This window comes from Camelus bactrianus, chromosome 21 (genome assembly GCF_048773025.1).
Source record: "Camelus bactrianus isolate YW-2024 breed Bactrian camel chromosome 21, ASM4877302v1, whole genome shotgun sequence".
Classification (NCBI taxonomy): domain Eukaryota; kingdom Metazoa; phylum Chordata; class Mammalia; order Artiodactyla; family Camelidae; genus Camelus; species Camelus bactrianus.
Window position 1 is genome coordinate 781,215 of NC_133559.1, and position 23,234 is coordinate 804,448.

Consider the following 23,234-nt stretch of genomic DNA (forward strand, 5'->3'; position numbering starts at 1 on the left):
GACATTAGCAGTTGGGAAGTCATCACTCACTGGGGGAGTCATCTGAGCACAGTAGGGCTTCCCCTGCTGCTGTAACTCGTCACACCGATGTGCAGACTTAAAACAACTTTATCTTACAGCTCTAGAAACCAAGTACAAAAACCAAGGCATGAGTCGCAGGGCTGGTTTCTGGAGGCTCCAAGGAGGACCTGGGAGGGCCAGTTCTGGGCTTTCCCAGCTCCTAAAGGCACCTGTGTTCCCCAGGCTCGTGGCCCCTGCCTTCATTTTCCAATCTCAGATTCTGCATGTCTTCCTGTTGAGAGGACCCTGCATCCACCTGGAGAGCACTTGTGGACAACTGGGAGGGTTATTCCACTAATGGGATCCCCTCTCCCTGACCCCACTTCCTTGCACCCTGTATACAGGGGGGCCCACAACACTGGCTGGAGACCCTCGAGCCCAGCAGCCAGAGCCCAGGCGACCCTCCTGGGGACTCTGGACAGGGAAAGCAAAGTGCGTCGTCTTCTAAAGGGAGTAAGGCCCAGGTACAGAGGCCAGGCTGTGTTGGCACGCCCACCAGGCTCACAGGGCCGCCTCTGCACGGGCAAGGCGGGCCAGCTGCGCCGTGACGCCCGCCAGGTCAGCGGCCTTGTCCAGCTTGACGTAGATGTCAGTGCGGATGCGGTGGAGGCTGAGCCAGTCGGGCAGCAGCTCGGAGAGGAGCCGCACATGTTTCTCCATCTCCTCTGTGGAGGGAGGGGATGTGTGAGGCTGGGCCCGCAACCCATCTCCGCCTCGCAGGTAGACTTGGAGGCCTCCCGTGACAAGGTAGGGAAGGACTCATGCAGTGACCACAGCCCCACCAAGGTGACCCCCCACTGAGCACCACCTGCATCCCAGCCCACAGAGACACTGCAGCGGGAGGCTGCCTGCAGCTCAGAGGGCCTAGAGGCCTCAGAGGGAACAGACGGTCCTGTGGGGCCTTGGAGCCAGCGAAGGGACTGCAGAGGCAACAAGGCTGGGGGGTGGGGAGGGTGTGCAGGCTCTCAAGCCCAGGGGGCCAGGTGCAGCCTTAGGAGGGGACCCTGAGGGCACTGCGCCCACCCTCTCCCAGGACACGGAACCCTGGGGAGGGGCCCTGCACACACCGTGGCTCATGGCCATGCTGTAGCTGCCCACCATTCTGGCACAGGCCGCCTCCATGGTGAGTGCCGGCTTGCGCTCTGACACGAAGATGTTGCGCAGCACGTGGGCCAGCACGGGCAGACGCTCTAGCTGCTGCAGCCGCTGCTCCTGCTCCGGGCACCGTGTCATCTGTGCCAGCTGCTTCTGTGCCTCCTTGGCCCGAATCTGCAGTGGGCACAGGGCAGTTAGGGGATGTCCGGCCTCACACCCCCCACCCCACCCCCGGGGACACTCACCCGCTCCAGCAGGGCCTGGGACACCCCCTTCAGGGCTGCAGGCGCAGTGGTCGGTGGGGTGGCCGGCAGCGCCAGGCTGGGGGACCCAGGGCTGCTAGGCTGGGCCGTGCGCAGGGCCAGGTCACTCAGGGCCTTCTCCATCTGGGGCAGGTCAGAGGGGAGAGATCAGGGGAGGCTCCTCACGCTCCATCTGCGTGGACCCAAGTCCAGGTTCACCCCGGCACATAAGGGGCCTGTACCCATTGCCCTGGGGCAGAGCCAGCTGTAGGTGGTGTGCCAATCAGGGAGGGCACGTCCCACCACGGAGACCCACGGCCAAGGGTGGAGCCTGTCAGGTGCCAACTTGGGGGTCAAGCTGCCCCACCCCGGGCTCACCTTGGGTGACATCAGGCTGCGGGCACGGGCCAGCACCTCCTGGGCAGTGGCCACCTTCACGGCGGGCGGCTGGGGCAGCTCGGCTGGCTCGATGTCAGGCACTTCGTCCACGTTGAAGCGGGGGTGCCAGCGTGTCAGCTGGTCCTCAGGCACTTCCATGGGGGGATTCAGGGAGGCCAGGAAGGCCTGTTGTGGGGGGAAACCAGGTGACCATGGGCATGTCTGTGTGAGGGTGAGCAGGGCTGTCCAGGTTCCTGTCCCAGCTAGGCAACCTCGGGCACAGCATAGAGCACTTCCAGCACCCAGCCAGCCTCCCAGGGCCCGAGGCCATAGCCCCAAGTCCCCTGCTCCTCTGCTAAGAGCCAGGGTCCCCATCCAGCCCCCACCCACCCATCGTAGAAGACGGCGGTGAAGCCTGGTTAGGAGGAAGACTTTAGAACACAGCCTTGAGGGGAGCCAGTCTCCTGCTGGGTCAGATGGGGCCCTGACGGCAGGGCGCCTCCTACAACTCGGCAGGGCGCCTCCTACAACTCGGAATGAGCTGTCATCCACCAAGGACTGCCTGCTCACCCTGTGATGCTCCCGGACACGCGCCACCAGATTCTGGCTGAAGACCTGGCGCCGGTGCAGCAGGCATGATGCCGTGAGCTGGGGGGCTGGGCTGCCAGATTCTGTGGGGAGAGTCCAGGCCTGAGCCCCAGGCCCCATGACCATGGGTCTCAGGCGAGGCTCAGTGCCCGACGCCTCAGACCCTCACTTAAAAAACCGTGCAGCGTCACAGGCAGGGAAACCGAGGCTCGGTACACTCACGTGGGTCCAGCAGTGGCTCGATGGTAAGCTGGTAATCAGACCGCCTGACGCCATCCTTGAAGGTGGGGAGGAGGCGTTCCTGGCGGAAGCGGTAGGACCCGGGATACACGGTTTTGATTTGGCCCACGTTGCGCTCCTCAAAGCGCCTACGGGACAAGGGTGCGGGGGTCAGAGCTGGGTTGGGGGCACAGACTCCAAGGGCGGACCCTGGCCCCCGCTCACTTGCGCATCATGTCCTGGACGCCCCGCTTGACCTTGGCGAAGGTCACGGTCTCGGAGCGGTTGTGGAGCATGCCCACGATGGTGTCCATGCTGCGGAACATCTCGGCCAGCACCTGGTACTTGTAGGGCAGCACGAGGCCCGGGGGCCCTGGCTGGGCCAGGGTGTGGAAGCGCTGGTAGGCAGGCACCTTCTCTCCACTGCCAGGGAGGGAGCCAGGCCTTGAGTGAAGCACCAGACCCACCCCATCCAGCACCCGTCCAGGCAGAGTGGCCGGGGAGACCCCAGGACACACCACACACCGGTTTACAAAGCCCTGCACGCTCACCATCTCCCTATCATGAGCACTGCCAGGGATGGAGACAGAAAAATGTGGCTTCAAACCCAGCTGTCACCCAGGGAGATCCCTGGCCACCCCCAGCCCTGGCTTCCTTGTCTCTAAGAGGCATGTGATGACCAGATGACCAGGGGAGGACAGACGTGGGACCAGGCTGCAAGTACCCAGTAACTCCTGGCCATCAAGATGGTCTCAAGTTCATAAGGCCCACAAGACAGGAACTGGCCCCTCTCATGGATGGAGACTGAGACCAGTCAACTGCACCCACCCCCTGGAAGGAGCAGCCCCTGGCCCTCAGCCCAGACCTGTCAGACCTCCCACCAGCCTGCCCTTTCCTGGGGTGCCTGACTGCCCACCCAGGACTCACCATGGCCCTGCCAGGTACCCCTTGTCTTCCAGTGCACCGGGTTCCCCAGCATCCTTCCTCTGGGCACTTGCCCTCAGCTCCTGGACCCGCGCCCCCAGCTCCTGTGCCCGCTGCAGGCAGGACTTGAGCTCAGAGAGGGTGACCTTTGAGGGGACCTGCGGACACAGGGTGCTGTCAGCTAGCCTGTCACTCCAGGCCAGTCCATCTCCCCTACCCTCAGTCCGGCCTCACCTTATCCTCCCGGGCCTCCAGGCAAGTCAGCTGTGTTGAGAGGGCGGTCTTCTTCGTCTTCTTGCCGGGAGAAGAGTGCTCTGGGGAGCCAGGGGCAGCCGGGAAACTGGGGCCAGTGACCTGGGGACAAAGACCCTAGAAAAGACGGAACGACAAGACCCTGGGTCCACCACCTCGTCAGACAGACACTCTCCTGTCCCCGGCTAACTGGAATACGAACCACTCACGGCCAGGCCTGACCCCTAACCCCACCTGGCAGACGCCTGACGTTTACTAGCCCGCTGCACGCCGGCCCTGCCCCAGCTTTGGACAGACGCTGCACTGCAGCTGTCACAGGAAGTCCTCAGGAAGGGAGGCTACTGGATCCCGCCTACCAGGTGCACGTGACCTGGCCCCAGACCCTCCTCCCACTGGGGGCAGCGGTTTACCCTCCGCGCAGGTCTCTCCCGGAGCCCCTCCCCGGCCTGTTCCCTCCCCGCCCCGGACGGCGCACCTCTCCCCCGTCTCCCCGCCCATCCCCCTCCCCGGCCTGCTGCCCCTTCCCCTCGGCGCCCCGCGCCCTCACCTCGGCGGCCGGCAGCCGCAGCCTCCTGCGCGCAGGCGGAGCGGGCTCGTCGCGCGTAGGCTCGGCGGGCGGGCGGGCGCGCTTGCGGCTGCTGCCGGGGCCGGGGCCCGGGGCCGGGCCGCGGGGCGCGGGCTTGGCGGGGCTCGGGGTGCGCCAGGCCGGCTTGGCCCGCGGCGGCGCGGCGCGGAGCCCGGGACGGCGGCTAGCGAAGAAGTCGGTGAGGCGGCGCTGCGCCATGGCGGGAGCGGGAGCGGGTGCGGGTACGGGTGCAGCAGGACCTGGAACCGCGGGACCGCGGGCGGAAGTGGCTCCGTTCTTCCCGCCGATTTTCGCGCCGCGGCCTGGCCCCGCCCCGCCGTGGCCGGAACCATCGGTGCGGAGGCCGGGGGGGAGTTGTCAGGAGATGGATGCGCCCGAGCGCGCGCGCGCTGGCCCGCTCGGGCTGCGCCTGCCGCGCATGCGCCGCAGCGCGGTTTTTCCGGGCGGGGCCTGGGGGCGTCGGAGGTCTTGGAGTGGTCGTTGCCGTCCTGGTATGGGCTGGACGGCGCGGCTCCTTGAGGACGTTAAACCTGTGCTGTCCTGGGAAAGAGAAAAATGCTGCCCTGCTTTCAGCTGAAATTTAAACTAGTAGGTGCCAGGAAGCTGACGCCGCGCCGCGCCGGACCAGGAGGGTGCTGCGCACGTGGCCGCGGGCGGGGTCTCCGCGGGTCCTGGGCCGGGCCCTGCACCCAGTGTGCAGACCGGCACGCCGAGGCTGGGGGGCGAGCCTGGGGAGTGTTCGGCAGTTAGGCGGGCAGAACGAAACCACAAGATGTGTGAACTGCTCACATCTTTAAGGGTGAACGTTATGATTATATCTCAGGGTGTTATTTTAAAAAGGAAAGTTGCTCTCAGATGGCTGAGTTGGGAAGAAAGAAGTTAGTTTTTAAAACCTCAAGCTTAGGTTACCTGGCGGGATCAGTGCCCGTTTTATTCCCGTCACAGAAGAATGCAGTCAGCCCGGTCCTGAAGTGTGACCACAGGTCTGGGAGGAAAAGAAATCACAGGGTTTGTCTTGGGGACGGGATGAGGGCTGAGAGAGAGGCTTGGCTTTGCCATCTTTTCCAGGGTTTCTGTAAAAAGCGTGAATTGTGCCTTTAAGAAAAAAAGTTAAAGGAACAGAAAACTCAATCGGGTGATGCTGTTGCTGCTTGCAAAATGACAAGAGTAAGAAAGTTGGCGTTGATGTGACAGGTGGTAGTGGTCATCCTTTCCCATGTTAATAAAGGGACGCCGTATCTGGACCCCTATTTTGTAAGTAGAGGGTAGCAAGTTACTAGTGCACCAAAAATCAACTCAGACAGTTACAGGCAGCATTTTTAAGGCTACATTTTGTTACAGTTTTCTTCTAGTGTGTGTGCTCTGAGCCATCAAGTAAAATGTATTTCTTAACCAAAACTGTGGTGGGAGGGGGCGGTTGGAGACAGAAACTGACCTCAGGCAAAGTGGAGCACTCCTAATCCAAGCCTGCTGTGCATTACAGAGGGAAACCTTGTAGGATTCCAGGGCTACAGCAAGAGCAAGCCACAGGCATAGCCTCTTCTGAAGACCAGCGGCCATAAGGGGACCTTGTAAATCTTGGCTCATAGCTGCTCATCAGGAGGGAGCGAGCTGTCTTCTCTGCCAGCAACAGGCTGGTTCCCCAGTCTCTGTTTCACATTTTGAAAACAGAGGAACACCTGGTCTCAGAAAGGTAGGCAGCAGGACCTAACCCCCCCTCAGGCTCCCCACCTGCCCTGTATGGATAAGTTGATGTGCAGGATGCGGCCGGGAGGCCTCCCAGATGCTGAGCAGACTCCCCCAGCCTGGAGCAGCTGCAGAGTGTGGGGCTCCTGCCGTCCCGGAGCTGTGGTGGGGGGCCCGAGGCAGGCCCCAGGGTCTCAAGAAGTCCAGGGCGACCGCATGGGGAGGGGACCCCCCTCCCACCTGGCACACACCGCCAGGCGTGTCCACATTGAGGGGACTCCTAGGAAGGAAAGAGGCTTGCACAGCCTTGCTGTGGCTTTTGGCCAGCTCTGGGCACGAGCCTGGAGACAGAAGCGGGTCCTAGCACGTCCAGAGTGTGTCGGGGGTGAGCTGGACCCAGCACTCTCACTGCACTCTAGCCAGGCCACAGGCCACAGTCCTCAGTGCTCCTTTCCTGCCATGGGTCCGCGTGGGCTGGACTTCCTTCACGTGCTCTGACCAGGACCGCTCATCACGGCCGATCTGATGCAGGGTGGCTGTGAGATTCCACGTGTCTCCGGTTCACCCGGACTTCAAAGAGGCGCGAACAGTAAAAGAACACCACTCTTCTCATTGAAAGTTTTTGCCCTGGGAGATAAAATTAGTTTTCATTTTTTAAAGATACAGACTTAACTATTGTTATTTTTCTTGACTTAACACAGAAGTGTGTGGCAACAGGGGCAAGAGTATATGGGGATTTTCTGCATTTTCCACTCAATTTTGCTGAGAACCTAAAACTGCTGTAAAAAAATAAAGTCTGTTAAGAACCCCCCCAAAATACAGAAGTGTTTCTCAAAAGCCTTAGTTTTAATTCTTAATATGGCCGATACTGTTTTAATTTTTTTTAAATAAAACATTTCAAATCAACTGTACTTCAATTAAAAAGCAAACAAATAAACAACCCATTTAAAATATGGGCAGAAAAACTGAAAAGACATTTTTCCCAAAGAGGAAACGCAGATGGCCAACAAGGACATGAAAAGCTGCCCGACCTTGCCAGTGTCAGGGAAATGCAGGTCAAACTACAGTGAGACACCATCTCACACCTGTCAGGATGGCCATCACCAAAAAGAACACAAATAGCAAATGTTGGCAAGGATGTGGAGAAAAGGGAGGCCTTAGACACCGTTGGGAATGCAAACTGTGCAACCACCGTGGGAAACAATATGGAGGTTTCTCAAAAACCTAAAAACAACCACTATGTGGCCCAGCAACTGCACTCCTGGGCATACACCTGAGAAAGACAAAAACATTAATTCAAAAAGACACATACACCCCCCTGTTAACAGCAGCACTGTTCCCAATCAGCAGGACAGGCAGGCATCCTAGTGCACGTCTGGACAAGTGACGACACAGAAGGTGCAGCACATACACGGGATGGAGCACAGCTCACCCGCAAAAAAAAGGAGGGTATTTTGCCATTGTGGCTCTTCATTCACTTTTTTTTTTTTTTTTTGGCAGTTCAAAACCCAGAATTTTATAACTGGCATAAACATTTCCATTGCATTGAAACCAGCAAAATACCTAGAAATAAACTTAACCAAGGAGGCTACCTGTACCCTGGAAACTGCAGCACTGACGAAGGAAATTGAAGATGATACAAAGAAATGGAAAATTGTCTTGTGCTCTTGGATTGGAAGAATCAACATTATCAAAATGGTTAACATGGCCACTACTGACAGATGTAACCCACATCGACAAAAGCCCTTAGGGGTCCCCAGTAACTGTTAGAGGTGTACGGCCGTGAGGCAGAGCTGGGGTCTGATTCCAGAGCTCTGCACGGGCAGCAGCCAGTGGGGTAACACACCTTAAACAAGTTCATCAACAGCCCAGGTAGGCTGGGTGGGAGTGGCACCCCCTCAGAGCCTGGACAGGCTGGGAGCAGGCAGGGCAGCTCCGGGAAGCGCAGTGGGGTCCAGCTTGCCGGGGCCCCTGGAGCTGTGGCAGTGAGGGTGATGTGTTGATGGGAGAGGGTGCACACGTCATCGTGGTCTCGTAAGTGCAGTGGAGGCCTTATGCGGGCAGTATTTTGAAAGGCTCCTGGCTGGGACGGAAGTTGGAGTGGAACTGGAGACAGGGAGAGGCTGCTGCAAGCACTCGGGAAAACCCTAAGGCTTTGGATTTTTGGGGTGGTGGGTGGGCCCAGGAGCAGGTCAGATGCTGGCTCTTCCGTGGGCCTGCGTGTGTGGCTGTGGGCGTGTGACCCCGTTGCCCACGAGGACATCCTGCGGGCCCAAAGGGCCAGCCTGCAGGGTGCTGTCTCGAGGGCAGTGCTCAGGGAGCAAGAAGTGATTGGTCGGTAGTCGTGGGGCAGAGCTGGTGCGTCCGACCAGACAGGGAAGGCCCAGCCCAGGACTTTGGGGTTGAAGGGAGGGACGGTGCAGCCAGGGCAAGAGGACTCAGGGTTCCGCAAATGAGTCTGAACTTTCTCCGAGGCTGGCAGGGCGTGAGCGGCCGGCACGTTGACAGTAGACCCGTTGGTTGCTGCGTGCAGGCCGGTGTGGGGCCCAAGGCCAGGAAGAGGCCAGGGCAGCCCCACTGCTGAGAGCCCGGCGTGGGAAGGGGGCACGGTGGACGCGCCCCAGCAGGGCCGCCGGCCGACCCGCACAGCTGAGAGGGACTGGCTCCTTCTCGCCCTGTGTCAGCTGGCCTGTGGTGACCGGGAATGGGGCGGGGGTGGTGGGGCACAGGGGCCCCCTGCCCAGGCCTGTGAGGGGTGCAGCCAGCAAGGCAAGCCCAGGAAGGCGGTCTGAGGAGAGAACTGTCCACACGTCCGCCCCCAGCTCGACCTGGAGCCTCTGGAGGGAGCTCTGTGCGCGCCGGTGGCGGTGTGAGCGAGACCTCCCCGCTCCCTGCCCCCGAGAGCCTATGCGGCGCGTGCTGGGGGGAAGGGGACGGAGGCGGCCTTTCTGCACAACACAGCTACGGCTGGCTTTGCCCCGCATGGTGAGGGTCAGTTTTCCAAGCCCTCTGTCCTGTATCCGGGGGGTACTGGGTTGGTTTCTTTCTGCACTGGGACCAGGACACCTCTGTGGACAGTAGGTCCACAGCCTAGACGCTGAGGTTGTGCAGGAGGCCCTCAGCTCACAGGCAGTGGGCGCTCTGCTGCTGAGCATTCCTCTCAGCCCCCTGCGACTCGGCCAGAATTAAAGACCCGCCTGGTGCCAAGGCCGGTGCATCGGGTGTGGAGGCTTGGAGTAACTGAGATGGCCTCCCAGTGAGTGGCGGGTGTCCTGCCGTCAGCATGCCTGTGGGGAGCGGAGCTCGGCGGGGGGCGGGGAGCGGAGCTCGGCGGGGAGCGGGCAAGGGGCCTGGGGAGCGAGATGGGACGGAGGAGCCAGGGGAAGACGTGTCTCTGTGGGAAGCTGTGGCTCAGTTGCACACGGCTGTCCCCCCAGATCCGAGCAGATCGCATCTCAGGGCTGCCCAGGGGAGAAAGGAGAAGCTTATCCACCAGCTCCTATAGGTCAGAGATCAGCTACAGTTCCTGCTGCATTGTGCACAGGTGGGCACCGTCAGCGTCGGGGACCGCAGGACCTCCTGTCTCCCATGTCTGCCCCTGGCCGGAGTCCCAGGCTGGAGAGGATGCCTCCCACCGGCTCTCCAGCCAGCTCTCTGCTCTCCAGAGCCACCTGCTGCCCACCTGCCCACTGTCACTTGGGGCCGGCAAGGGGTGCTCTCCTCCCTTCCCTGGGCAGCCCCGGGGCCGGTGGTCCGTACCACCCCAGCGATAGCGAGAAAACCAGTCAGAGGGCCAGGACAGGCTGCCAGCGGGAACCCGAGAGGCGCTTAGGCTGGAGGGGGTGGGGGGATCCACGTGTCAAACCTCCATCCCGGAGCTCCTGCGAGTGAGGACGGCGCAGGATGTGCCTGGCATCCGCTCCCCTGGCAGTGTGGGTGGAGGAGGGGCCAGGTCGGGGGCAGCCAAGGCCACACACAGGCCAGGCACTTGGCTCTCAGCCTGACCAGGCCCCTGGGAGAGCCAGCCTCTGCGGTGGGCCCAGATGCGGGGGCGCGGTGAGTCAGCATGGCTGGGGGAGGCCAGTGAGCACCCAGAGGGCTGGAGAGAGGCGGGCCTTGGCCCGAGGCCTGGTCCTCCTCTGCTGCCCCCGTGATGCCGGCCTTGTCCTCCCCTTGTTCCTTCAGAGTGCTGCTGGGTGATGACACCTCAGAATTTTCCCTGACCTCCAGAGTGAGGCACAGTTAGTGTGAGAGACCATCTCCTCCCCCCAGCGCCTTGCTCCGTGTGGCCTGTGGACCCCTGGGAGAAGGGATCCCCTGCATGGGAGGCCCCGGGAGTGCCTGAAGCCAGCCTGGGCCTCCCTACTGCAAGGGCCACCCTGCCCGCCCTCGCCCTGGCGTCCCAGGACCTGGCGGACCCTGGGCGAGTGGGCCTGGACTGCCCTTGGGCCTGGCATCCCCTTCTCTGAGCTCAGTTTCCCCACGTGTTATAAACCCTTTTGTGTCACTGATCTCTAAGACCACTGGTGCCCCCAGGTCCTAATCAATGAGGAGGTGATGGCCGGCTCACTCGGGCCTCACTTCCCGTCACACGTGCCGGGCACCAGCCTAGGGGTGAGCGAGCCCGTCCCGCCCTGAAGACGCCCAGTGGGAGGGGACGCCCCCCTCAACTCTCGCCAGACAAGGAGTCTCTCCACGTTTCCACCCAACGTTAGCCTGTCTCCTCTGTTCCTTCATTCACTTGCTCGGTGGAAGTTTGGTGCCAGACATAACCCTGAAAACTGATGGTAGAAATGATCCCAGTTCACAGGCAGGGCCAGGCCTCCACTCTCGGACCCAGCCTCCACTCGCGACAGCCCTTCCTGCCCCTGTCCCCACTGCTGCTGCACAGTCCGCCTCGCTGCCCTCCCAGGTGGAGATGCAGAGGCACCAGATGCTGGCGTGAGCCCGGCTGCAGAGGGCTGGGCAGAGCCGTCAGTCTCAGCTGAGTGAGAGCCTGTCACCCCCACCCTACCGGTCCCGCTAGCCTGTCAGCCACGGAGGACACAGCAGCTGGTCCACAGGGACCATCAGCCCCACTCGAGTTCGGCCGGCCCCTCCATCAACTGTCCAGCTGGAGTGCGGTTTTACTGCCGAGCTGGGGCTAGGGAAACCGCTGACTCACTTCTAACAGTCGGCTTCACGTGGAGAACACCAGCCACCCATCCGGCCACCTCTCCCCACAGCTCCACCAGCGGGTGTGGGTTTGGTGCCCATGCGTTCCTGGTGGCAGCCTGGGAAGGGCTCCCAGCCGCGGGCACCTGCAGCATGTTCCCCAGTAGTGGGTTCCAATTCCCAGCCTCCCCACTCAGCCAGGGCCAGCAGGCAGGTTCCTGACCAAATTGGAGCCACGGATGCAGAACCAGGCGCCACCGCTGACCCTGGTCAGTCACGTGCTGAGCAGGGTCAGAGCCAAATGCTGGGCCTTCTCGCAGCCAGGAAGCAGCCATTCAGCCAATTCCAGGTGGGCAGGAGCCAGGAGGGGATGGTTACTTGAGGCCAGTTCTGTGGCTCCCATGGGACACGGCCCCCAGAAGCAGCCAGGCCCGCCCGCCCGGGATCCGCTGGCGGAAGCAGGATTTTTGGGTGTGCTCCTCTGGACCGACTCCTGGTCTTGTTTCCAGGGCAAGGGGGCTGTGGAGACTCAGTGGGAACACACTTGGGGAAACTGAATAATAACCCGCAGTCTCATCAAGTCTCTGGCCGGGAGTCAGGAAAACGATGTTCAGAAGAAACAGAGAACGTGGTTGCCTCTGGGAGGCTCCCAGTGGGAGGAAGATAGCGTGTGGGCTGCTGGAAAATCTTCTCACTATGTGCGTACCTCCCATGGTAGTTGTTTATAGTGGTAAAAATCCATAATATAAAAGTTATTTTTTCAAGTGTGCGACTCAGCGGCATGAAGTAGATGTGTTATTATGTCACCATCACCACTGTTCCCTGCACCTTCTCATCATCCTGATAAGAAACTGTGCACCTGTTAAATAATTACTCCCCATTCCCACCTCCCTCGGCCCCTGGGAACCTGTAATCTAGCTTCTGAAACATCTGTCTCTCCCAGATGTTTCGTGTGAGTGGAATTGTACAAAACGTGTCCGTTTGTGTCTGACTTCTTTCACTTGGCAGAATGTTCCCACGCTTCACCCGCTTGGAGCAGCGTGAGGACCTCCCTTTTTATGGCTGAACTGTGTTCCATCGTGTGGATGGACCACATTTGGTTTATCCATTCATCTGTTCACAGGCACTTGTGTTGTTTCCTCTTTAATATGTGAGTTTATAGACAGGTAGCGATGGCCATGTAGCCCTTGGGAAAGAGATAAAGTCCCCTCTGATGCCACTCCTGCCCTGGCCTTTCTGGCTCCCTGAGGGACCTGACCCCCTCTTGCTCTTCAAGACTCGAGTACCACTTCAGTCAGCAAGTGCAGTAGGGCCCCGAGTTGCGGGGTGGTGGGACAGAGACGGCTTTGGGCTTGGAATCAAGAAAACTGGGCACTGGGCCTGACTAGTCCTTTGGCAAATGACTTCCCCTCTTGCCCCATGTGTCCTGGTCTGCAAAGGATTAGACACGTGTTACTCAACAGGCAGATTCCCGCCTCCCCCCTGCCCCCTGCTCGGCAAGTCTGCAGGTCAGGAAGTTCTTCTGCTGAAAATCTGTCCCTACGTGTGCTCATTTAAAATTTATTTTGTGAATCGGTGACACATGCACATGGTGAAAAATCAAACACAAAGGGCGTTTCAAAGATGTTTAAATAAAAATAAGTTTAAAAATAAAAATAAAAAGGGCATTTCAGTGATCATTAGATTTCCCTCCCATCGGACAGTGCAGCCGCACCCTGCTGGCCCGGCCACACCTGTATGCCCCCCAGAGATGCGGTGTCTGTGCGGACGAGGGCGAGCCTCTGCTTCTTGCAATTGTAATACTGTGTCTTAGAGATTGTTCCTTATTGCTGCACGGATTGTTGCTTGAATCTAACTGTTTTGAAGTCCTCCGCTGCAGGATAGGCTGTGATTTATGTAACAGCTCCCGGATTGGCCACAACAGTCTTTCCCCTGTCTTTTGCTGCTCACAATTCTTGGACACATACTATCTGCTCCTTCCCCAGCCCACCTGCAGGACAAATTCTGTGTTCTGGAGCCAGACTGGAGGGCGGGAAGCTCTGTGAGTCAGGTCCCTGTCGCTGCGGTGGGTCTGGGGGCTGTGGGCCTGCCTGCCTGGGGCTCTCCTCCCCTTGGACTTGCTCTCTGAGTCCTCCTGCCTCCCCCCTCCCCCAGACTTTGCTCTTGTGACAGAGTCCTTGTAAGGACTTAGCTTAAGGGAGTGGTTTTTAAACTGTTTACGGTCTTTGCACGTAAACCCTTTGAGCAAACAAGGCCCTGTGCAGGTGGACGTCAGTGTCCCGAGAGGGGCCCCAGCTGACCCCTGGTCACCCCGAGGGCAGGCCAGGCAGAGGGCAGGGCGAGGGGAGCCCTAACCCTGATGCCACATCTCCCACCCCTGGCATTCTGGGTGAGCGCCCCTCACCCCGTCTCTCTAGCCCACAGCCCAGGTAAGAATGATGATGGGGGTAACCAAGGGGACTGATGGTAACCCCTCAAGGATGCGTGTTAACTTCACGTCAACTTTTACACAGTCTGCTCTTAAATCCTCACAATTCTGCAGCTGGGCACCCACCCCATCCCATAGATGCCCCTGAGGCACCAAGAGGAGACTTGCCTCCTGGGGCATGAGGCCAGCAGCCAGTGGAGCTGCTGGGGGATATCCTTCTGGCACCTCTGTTGACCCTGGCACTGCTCAGAGACCCTGGCTGCAGTCCTTGCCAAGGGATGGCCGCAGGTGGCTAGATTCGGGCCTGAACTTAAGGGTGTTTCCAGCCACCTCTGCAAGAGGCTGAGAACATGCCGTATTTACAGGTGGGTCCTGGAACTCTCAATTAGCTAGACTGCACGTCCCTAGCCTCCTTTGGGCTCTGACCTTGGGGAGGACCCTGAGGCTACAAGTCTCAAGGGGTCTAGAAGAAGTCCAGGATCAGACATAACTCTGGCCGGGAGTTAAGACAGGAATGAGCAGGCAGAAGCAGAGGCGGGTAGAAAACCAATTAGCATTTAAACACCAGACTTCAGGGAAGTCAGCGTTTCTGGCTTTTGAAGAGTGGGAGGGTCAGGGGCTGTGTTGGAGCTGGCATCCTCAGCCCGCCTGGAGCCGGGCAGTGCGGGCTGCAGACTCTCGGGGTCCCCCGCACCCACCAGGCTCCTCAGTCCCTCACCCAGGACTGAGCCCAGGCACCCCGGTGGGCTCTGCCTCTAACACTGTGTGACCCTCTCCCTTTCTTCTTTCCCATCCCAACTCAAGGGTGGTGAAGGACAGCCTAGGGGGCTTGGGCGAAGTGCCCAGCACAGCCTGGGCTCAGACCCTGCCCTGTCCGCCCCAGGGCAGTTGTCACTTCCCTCCTACAGCAACATGATGAAGGCAGAGCCGAGGGTGGTGGCGGGCGCGAGTGGAAGCGGCCCCCAGCCCCCGGCGGACCTCGCGGGCCCTCCCACCTGATCCACCGCTTCGCGGTGGCCCTGGCCCTGAGCGCGGGGCCTCCGAGCCACCCCGTGGTCCCCAGGGGGCGCTGCGGGCTCACGTCCGCGGGAGCGAAGCCTCAGCCGCTCCTGCCACGCGGGGCGCAGTTGCGCGTGGGGTGCTGCTCGGGAAAGCCCGGCCCTTAACGAGCGCTCCAGCGGGGTCCGCCGGCGGAAAAGTGGCGCCTACCCGCCCCCACGCGACGCGGAGCGGCAGCGCCTAGGCTGTTGAGACCGGGGGTCTTCCCGGGGCGTGCGCCGCACGGGGGTGTCGTGTCCCTGCCGGCCGGTCGCGTCCAGGGAGGCGGGGGGCGGCGCGCGCCGCGTGGAGCCGCGGAGGGCGCGCCGGAGTGCGCAAGGCCGTCGGGGAGGCGCGGAGGCGGGCACGCCGGGAGGGCGGGGGGCCGAGCCTATAAAGGCCCGCGGGCGGGCCGAGGGAGGAGGGAGCCGCCGAGCCGCGTCCGGCCCAGCTCGGCCTCCGCAAGGCGCCCAGAGCCGCGCGCTGCGCTCCGCCGCGGGGCAGGACTCCCACCGGGGCGAGCGCAGGCCTCGGCCGTCGGCACCCGCGGGGCACGGCGGGCCCCGGCCGTAGGAGCAGGAGCAGGAGCAGGAGGGCGCGGAGGCGCTCCCGTCCCCGCCGACCAGCCGGGCCCTGGCCGCGGAGCGCGGCACGTGCGGCGACCCGCCCAGTGCGCCATGGCGCGCGGGCCCCGGGTCCCCCGCGCCGCCCCTTAGCGCCGCGGCGGCCGAGCGACCCCGGGCCGGCCCCGCGGGCCCCTCGGGCATGGAGCCGCACGTGCTCGGCGCCGTCCTCTACTGGCTGCTGCTGCCCTTCGCGCTTCTGGCCGGTGAGTCGGGCGGGCGCGGCGGGCGCCGTGCTGGGACAAGGTCTGCGTCCCTGCTCGCAGCCTTCCGGCCCCGCCGCCCAGTGAGGCTGGCCGGGGCTAGGACCGTGCGCGGGCGGGCGCGGAGATTCCCCGGGACGCGCGGCCCTGGGCGCCCGCATTCCAGAAGCATGAGAGCGCCGCGGCGGCCGGGGAGGCCGGGCCCGTCCGAGCGCCAGGCTGGGAGGGCGGCGGCGGGGCGGCGGGCAGATGGCACCCGGGTGCCCACGGGGGCGGGCAGCCAGCGCCCCCAGAGAGGGCGGTTAGGGCCTCCGCCCGGGGCGTTGGGGGTAGGGGCACGGGGGTGGGGTACGGTGCTGGCCCCTCTGGGAGGGGCTGGAGGGCTGGTGAGGGGGGCACGAATCTCTTTTTCTCTTTCGTATTAAAAAAAAAAATTGCAAACTTGCATCATGACTTCCTGACCAATCTGGGAGAAGGCGGTCTTCCTGCCTGGAGCTGTTTAATCTGGAGCCTCCGGAGCAGAACTAACGTCGTGCCCTGGGCTCGGCCCCCCTCACCCTTCCCCTTCCCGTCCCCTCCCCGTGCGCGACTAGGGCAGGCCCCTGCTCTGGAAAAAAATAGTTTGTGTTCCTCCCTGCCCTTCCTGGTGCCCTGGCTTACTCCGTTGAGCTCTAGTGCTGTGGGAGGGGCCCGCTGGGCTGGGGGTGGGAATGCCCCCCCCAGAAGGCTCTGGCATCAAGATACGAGGGTCCCCAACCTTGACATCAGTGCCTGCCGCCTGCCATATCTTCGGTGCCCCTTCCCGAAAGCACGTTGCTTGGTTCTTGGTGCCGGGCGGCCCCTCCCCTCTTTGGACACCCCTTCTGGCCTCCCTGTGCCCAGGGTGGGGTGCGGGAGACTTATCCCACCCTTCACATGCCGGCCCTCAGCCCTCACCTCCACTGGGCTGTCTCTGCTGGGTGTGAGCTGGAAAGTTGTCTGATTGGATTAATTCACGGAAACGTGGAATGGTTTGCATTGTGAGTCTGCCTGTGGATGGAGGTCTTTCGGACCTCAGTGGGTGGTGTTTTTATTCTGAAAGCCTTTCCAGGGCTCCTTCAATCACTCCAGGTGGGCTCTGCCAACTTCTGTGAAAGGTAGGAGCAGGCTCCAGAGGCCAGGGGACCCAGAGCAGCCTGCTCCCAGACAGTGTTTTGATTTGTAGCAGAGAAAGGTGGTGAAACTTGGGGAAATTTTCAGGACAGGAATCAATGAAAACCATTGAGGTCGGGGAGGAGGGTCTGAGTCAGCCTTGGTGTGGACAGAGTGGCCTGGGATGTGCTCAGGGATGCGTGGTGTCTCTGGAAAACAGACGTTACAGACAAGCAGAACAGACCCAGCGGGAGGCGGTTGGGCTCGGGAGCTCCTGGTGAGCTTCTCAGAGGTGCAGGTTCACTTCTGAGGGCTCCGCAGCACACCTGCGGCCACTTGGCCTCTGAAGACGGGCAGGGAATTGTTAGGCCTGCCCGGGTGGGGCTCCCTCCGGAGGGCCGCCCTCCCTCAGCGGCGCGGCTTCCTGGGGCAGGGTCGGCAGGCTTTTCCTGCGATGGTCTGCGGAGTAAATATTTTCACATCGTGAACTCTTCTGATATTTTTCCTGACTGTTAAAAACTGTAACCGCCACTCCTACCTTGTGGGCTGTGCCAGAACTAGTGGCCGGGCTGGGGTTTGCTGCTTGTGAGAATTAGCCTGGGTTCTCGGGCTCCTGGCTGCCACCCAGGTGGGTGACGGGGGTGGCCCTCTGCTTCTCTGGTCGCAGCGGCGGGCTAGCTCAGGGCTCCCCCCTGCAACACGCTGGAGTCAGCTGGGAGCTTCGCACATGCTGATGACTGATTCTTTGTGTGCTTTACTCAGTTTTTCTCTAAACTTAAAACTGCCCCCCCAAATATTTAAAGTCTATTAATTATAAAAAAAAAAAAAAGGCTGGCGCCCAGGCCACACCCCACGTGGATTCTGTGCCTGGCCGTGGGGCTCGGCCTTTGGTAATTTTTCTTAAGCTTCAGGGCAGGGTGATGTTGAGCTGGCCAAGAGTCCTGCCCTGGGGACTCCTGAGAGTGGGGGCTGGCTCTCCGGTCCGGGGGAGGGGACCTTGCTGTGTTGCTGTGGGCAAGGCCCAGCTGGCTGCCTTCTGAGCGCCACCTCGCTCTGTGATGAGCTCTGGTCGGAATGGTTAGTTCTGCCATGTTTTCATAGTGAGTGGTGGGTGCTGGATTAGGCCTTCAGAGGGTGTTAGTCAGACTGGTGCCCTGAACCAGCTGGTGAGGGTTTGAGTCATCCTGGGGTGCCCCCTCCTCCACGCCACGCCCGGCTGGACTCCCCGACAATCCCACCTCCACTTCCTGGTCATGACAGGGACTCCCCGGCTCCCCCGAGAAGGGTGACGGCCTCAGATGGCTTGCCTGTTGTGCCTGCAGCCCTGGTGGGTCAGGACCCATGGCTGGAAGGTTCTAGAGAGACATCAGGGCAGAACGCTGTGTGATTCCCAGGGAATGGGCCACGCCTCCCGACTCTTGACCGAAGGGCCATCCAGAAACAAACACTGGCCGCTGGGCAGGTGGTTAGAATGCGGTTAGGGCGCTGGAATTGTGTCAGTGGCTCGGGAAACACGCAGCGCGGCGTTGTGGCTCTGCCTGTCGGATGGGCCTCCTGCCTCGCGGGCCCGCCCACCACGCGCTGGGCGTCACCTGCGCCAGCCTGATTGTCGCTGTCGTGTTACTGTTGAGAATGGGGACACTTCCTCCTTTTCGTAGCGTTTTCACTACCACCATCTCAGTGGGAAGACGGAGGCCTGGGACGGCAGGGCCCTGCTGGGACCCCGGCCTGAGAGTCCCCCCTGGCCAGGGGTGATGCTCAGCTAGGTGCTCAGAGCCAGTGGGGAGCCCAGGTCTGTCCCGTCCAGAGGCCTGCAGAGCGAGGGGTGGGGCTTGCTTTCCTGTGCAGCCTTGGGGAGGAGACACTGCCTCCTGCAGGCCCTCAGAAGAGTGAATGAGTCACAGGACGGGGGTGCCTGGCTGATGGGACCCGAGGGGTCAGTGTGTGTGTTTTCAGGGAGGGGCTGGGGTCAGCCCGGGGGCTGAGGACGGGTCACCTGTGGTCATCTCCCCGGCAGCCGGGCCCAGCGGGAAGGGCCCTGCAGAGGAAGTGTGGATGGTGGGGAGGATCCGGATCCTGGCCCCAGGGCTGCCTCCTGGGTGGCGCGCTCCCTCTGACATGGCACTGCATTTGCTTTCGGGGCTCAGAGATGAAGAGGCAAAGGAGCCCCGCCTGCTCTGAGCACAGCCGCAGGGGACGGCCTTTGGTTTGCAGCGTCGTGAGACAGAACCGGCCACTACAGGAGGCCCCTCCGGCCGCCTCCAGCTGCTCTTGACCACCCCGGCCCTCAGAAACCCCTCTCCTTAGAGTTCAGTGACGCTGGCCTTTTGTCTGTCGTCTGCTTTAGAAACACACAGACAGATATTTTTATGCAGGTTCTTTTTTGTGGAGAGTTGTTCCTTCTGGTTACTGAAGCAGCGTCACTCTTCCACACGGTGAAGACGCGGAGCACCTCAGACATGGCTTCTGCAGGGCAGCGGCCTTGAGGGGTGCCTGCCTCCCGCTTTCCCTCGGGGGGAGCAGGGGCTGGAGCCTGAGGCTGCCCCGGAGAGGTTGCAGGTGCTCTGGGCTGAGCTCCGTCCCACTGTTGACCTTTGAACCCCTCTGAGTTGAGTTAAGCCTGTTTCCTGGGGGAGTTCATGCACTGCCCCAAGAACACACAGGCAGGAAATGAATCTGGGGATGAAATCTGTTCCTTCCCTGGGCAGGTGAGTCCCACCCCTTCTGCGGGCGGGGTGTTACCTGTGGGAGGGCCTGGGTGGAAGGTCTCAGGGAGCAGAGAGGGGAGGCTGGCTTTGCTGGAGGGGTCTGTGGGCGGCAGCAGCCTCTGCCCTGCGCTGAACTGGCCAGGCCCTCACCCCTCTCTGGGCCTCAGTTTCCTTGCCTGTAAATGAGACAATAAAAGCTTCAAGGCTGATCCCAGGTCTCTGATCTCTGTTTGTGGACTGGAGTAGGGGCAGGGCAGCCCTCCCACGCACCGTCCTGGTGGGCCCAGAGCCCCGGAGCGCTTTCCCAGATGTGCCGGCCCGGCCTCAGTGCTGGTGGCCAGCAGCCCGGCTGGGCCTCTGGGGGCTGGAGTGGAAGGCGGCCCACCACCAGGGTCCCCGCACGCAGGTCAGCCCAGCCGGCCTCAGGCAGCTCCCAGGAGGGGGAGGCGTGGTGTGCAGGGCCCGAGGTGTCTGCAGCTGGCAGCCGGCAGCTGGCCCCCAGCCCCCGAGTGTGACACCCGCCTGCCCGGATTCCTGGGCTCACGTGGGACCTCTCCCAGTCCTCCCAGTTCATTCAAGCGTTCTCTCACCCAGGTCTCACGGGACAGAGCTCTGGACAGGAGCCTAGGTTCTGGTTCAGGGCCAGTGGTGGCGGGCGTGGGAGGGGCCGGGCCAGTTCTCCTTTCTCACCAGGCTGAGGGCTCCTTGCTGTGAAGGCAAGTCTGGGCCCCTCCAGCTCCCGGTGCCTTGTTTCTGTAGGTGTCTTTGCCACGTTCATTCACACTTTGCTAAGCACGGATGGAAGGAAACAGGGCAGCTGGTGACCTGCCCCCAGCGACACCACGCAGAACAAGATCCTACCCGGGCACGGGGCTGGACAGGCCTGGGGAGACCCGTCTGCTGGAGGGAGAGAGGCGGTCAGCCAGGCTGGGGAGGGGGCAGGATGGCAGATCCAAGGCACCAGACAGGTGCAGCGCCCCCAGGTCGGGCCCTCTGTGGAAGGAGGCGAACAGGTGGCCTGGGGAGTGGGGGGCTCTGATGCCCTGGTGGTGGCCAGTCGAGGGTCTGGGTGGGGTGGGGTGGGGAGGGCGCGGCAGGGGCAGGGCTGGGAAGGGCTGCGGCTCAATCCCCTCCATCTGCTTTGATGTTTTTAATTTAGATTTAATTACACGAGTGATGTATGAATACTTGTCATGCAGCGGTGAAATGCCAGAGAAGATTAAGATCCTTTTTTACCCCTTTCTCCCCGTTCTCAGGAGAAAGCCTTGGTCAGTGGCCGGGGGCCCAAAGCTGCTGTGGTCCCTGCTTGTGGGGTGAGGTGACTCTAGGTCCTGGGGGCCACAGCAGCGCTCCCCCTCCCTGCTCACAGAGGAGCGTGTTTCCAGGGGTGAGCTGGGATCAGGAGCCTCCTGGGCTGGCGGTGAGGCTGAGACCAGGCCTGCGGTGGTCCTGAGGGGGCGTGACGGACAGCCGCCCGGTGACTCCAGGGCACCCTCGGGCCAACGTGCTTGGCCTCCCCAGTCCCCGCGCCGTCGCGGGGCCCTTGCTGAGCGGGCGGGTCGACTTCTCTGGTGTGTTTTAACACCATAATTATAGGGAGTATTTTTGGTTCCCTGTAACGGGCCAGCTGTTTACCAGGCTCCGACCTGCACTGTTTTTCTCCGTAAGTAAATATAGCCGGGCCTCTGCTTCTGCCCCGGGACAAAGAGGGACCGTGTCTGCCTCGGCCGCCTCTTGTGGTTTCCTTTCCCAGTGAACGGGCGGCTGAAACGGGCCCAAGCGCCCGCCGGCTCTGCCAGGGGCCCTGCCTCTGTCCTGACAGCAGGTGGGGGCTCAGGACTCTGCGTGCGTCCAGGTCTGTGACCTGAGCACGTGGTGGGGAGCTGTCCCAGCCGCGGAGCTGAGGCTGTGGGAGGCCCGTCCCTCCCCGGCTCTCCTCGCCTCCCCTGCCCCTCAGTGGCTGTCCCCCTCTGGGGGACACAGAAGAACAGAATCGCTATGTGTGCAGATGGCTTGGGCCTGTGGGAGCAGCCAAAGGTGGTGACTGTGGTCAGGCCAGAGGGGCCTCCTGGGCAGGGGCCCCGGGGAGGTGCCCAGAACCTCCAGCCTCCCCCCCTCCCCCCCTCTCAATTACTTGATTTTTGTTTATGGTTGAAACACCATTTAAAACAACGCATCGTCCTAACAGCACTAAAGGGAGCTTTTTAAAAGGAAACGCAGCCGCCGCCGCCGCAGCGGCTTCCTCCTCCTCTCCCCTCGCGGACGGCCGGGATGGTAGTGACCACAGGACGCGGCCTCCCAGAGCTCCAAGCAGGCTTTGTGCTGTGTGTCCCTGCCTCCTCTCCCGGGGTGGGGGCGGGTGCTGATTCACCCGAGAGCAGGTCGCCCACGCTGCCCAGGCCCCCGGGTGAGCGCCTCCCAGCAGGCTCTCCACGTGTCTGGGTGCGGTTTACAAGCTGCCCTGAGTACGAGGTCGCAGGGCCACAGCTCCCCAGCCCCCTGAAGCACAAGGCCTCCTTCCCCGCGTGCCCGTGTGGGCGGCGGCCCTGACCGCCTCCTCCAGCGGATGGCTCACGTGGGCACACACCCCTGCGTCGCTTTCCCAACTCAGTGTCCACTCATCACCCCACCTCCTCTGCAGCCTCCATCCATGTCCACGGGCAGACTCGGGACCGCCTTGCCCTCCTGGCCCAGGCTTCTGGCCCTGGGTCTAGGTGTGTCCATGATTGAGTGGCTTTACAGGGACACCCAAGAGCTGCCCACTTCCCACCACGCACAGTCTGCTGCCTCTGCCTGGCCCAGGGCCCCCGGTTTTCTGGTCTCCCCTGACTTCCCTGTTGTCTGCACGTTTAGTCCTAAGAGGTGAGCAGGCGTGGCGCCGTTTCATGGATGAGCACACGGGCTTAGGGTGGCGTTATGGGGACAGTGGCCATCGGCAGCAGATCTGCTGGCCCCTGGAGCCAGAGTTCTCGCCCTTGGCACTCCTGCCACCCCGGCCCCGTGCCCCCCACGCATCAGCGTTCAGGGGACCCGCAGTTCTTCCTCCGACTGTGCCTCTTGCCCCCCACACCTCCAGCTTCTTTCTGGTCCCCCAACACCCCGAGCCTGCCCTCGCCCCGGAACCTGCTGGCTGCCCCCTGCCACCACCTCCTGTTGCTGCCCCCTCCTCCCTCCCACACACTCGGTCACTCTGCCACCTTCTGTCAGTCACTCACTTGGCAGATGTGCAGAGAGCCTGCCTGAGCCAGGCCCTGCCTTAGGGTTCGGGGTCCCGACCGGAACCCCAGAGGAGGACGGTCCTTAGTCCACACTGAGATGTCAGGAGCAAGCAGTGAAGGGCCCAGACCTTAAGTCTTCTGCCTGGCGGGTTGAGAGTTGAGCACCGCCACGTACCAGCTCCCCAAACGAGATGGAGAATGCTTCTGCGCCTGCTGGTCACCCCCACGGCTCTGACTTCTGTCCCCAGGTCGGTTCTGCCAGCACCGGGGGTCCCTGTTTGAGGGACTGCCAGGCCGTGTGCATCTGTGTTGGCTGCCCTCGCTCCGCACTGAGGTCCTGTGAGTCGCATGTGACCGCGTGCGGCAGTGCTTCCTCGGGTTTGGCGCCGGGTGGCGTGCTCCGAGCTCTCTGCCGCATCTGCTGACCTGTTCTCCCGTCCGGGCTGGCAAGTGCGTGCCCGGCGGCTGGGTGCCTGCTGCTCCCGGGCGCACACCGGGGTTTCATTCGCTTCCTGGCGTGGGGCTGCACGCGTTCACCTCGAGGAACTGCTGTCTGTCCTTCTGGCTGTCGTTCCTGCTCCCGTGTGGGGAGGTCCCGGCCGCGCGTGGCGCACCTCTGCCTTCGGCTGGCTCGTGGGAGTGAAGTGGTGTCTCCTGAGGCCTCAGTCTGCGCCGCCCTGATGCTGGACGCTGTTAATCGC

At 61.9% G+C, this 23,234-nt stretch overlaps 2 protein-coding genes across 10 annotated transcripts in view; one reads left to right on the top strand and one right to left on the bottom strand.

The window, feature by feature from the left end:
- Nucleotides 1-90: 90 nt before the first annotated feature.
- CDT1 (chromatin licensing and DNA replication factor 1) lies at nt 91-4,648 on the bottom strand. Its single transcript, XM_074349237.1, has 10 exons — nt 4,306-4,648; nt 3,741-3,875; nt 3,510-3,664; nt 2,808-3,005; nt 2,586-2,731; nt 2,346-2,446; nt 1,776-1,961; nt 1,401-1,541; nt 1,128-1,329; nt 91-725 (listed from the first exon to the last, which is right to left on the bottom strand). The coding sequence occupies exons 1-10, from the start codon at nt 4,540-4,542 to the stop codon at nt 562-564; spliced, it is 1,665 nt and encodes a 554-aa protein (XP_074205338.1). The 5' UTR covers nt 4,543-4,648; the 3' UTR covers nt 91-561.
- Nucleotides 4,649-15,080: 10,432 nt separating this feature from the next.
- The window catches only part of PIEZO1 (piezo type mechanosensitive ion channel component 1 (Er blood group)), a 53,267-nt gene continuing 45,113 nt past the window's right edge, over nt 15,081-23,234 (top strand). For 5 of the 9 annotated variants that reach the window (XM_074349193.1, XM_074349196.1, XM_074349195.1 and 2 more), the window contains exon 1: nt 15,084-15,479. In XM_074349193.1, coding sequence (XP_074205294.1) covers nt 15,416-15,479 — 64 coding nt within the window. In that variant the 5' untranslated portion in view covers nt 15,084-15,415. Of the gene's footprint in view, nt 15,480-23,234 lie in introns of all 9 variants that reach the window. The other 4 variants (XM_074349198.1, XM_074349199.1, XM_074349201.1 and 1 more) reach the window with 2 other exon arrangements.

Excerpts from the sequence above, each read along its gene's own strand:
- CDT1 (XM_074349237.1), bottom strand. The coding sequence starts at position 4,542 with ATGGCGCAGCGCCGCCTCACCGACTTCTTCGCTAGCCGCCGTCCCGGG. Across the intron at positions 2,447-2,585 it reads CGAGCCACTGCTGGACCCAC|AATCTGGCAGCCCAGCCCCC; the intron begins GTGAGTGTACCG and ends CTCTCCCCACAG. Across the intron at positions 1,542-1,775 it reads GCAGCCTGATGTCACCCAAG|ATGGAGAAGGCCCTGAGTGA; the intron begins GTGAGCCCGGGG and ends GACCTGCCCCAG.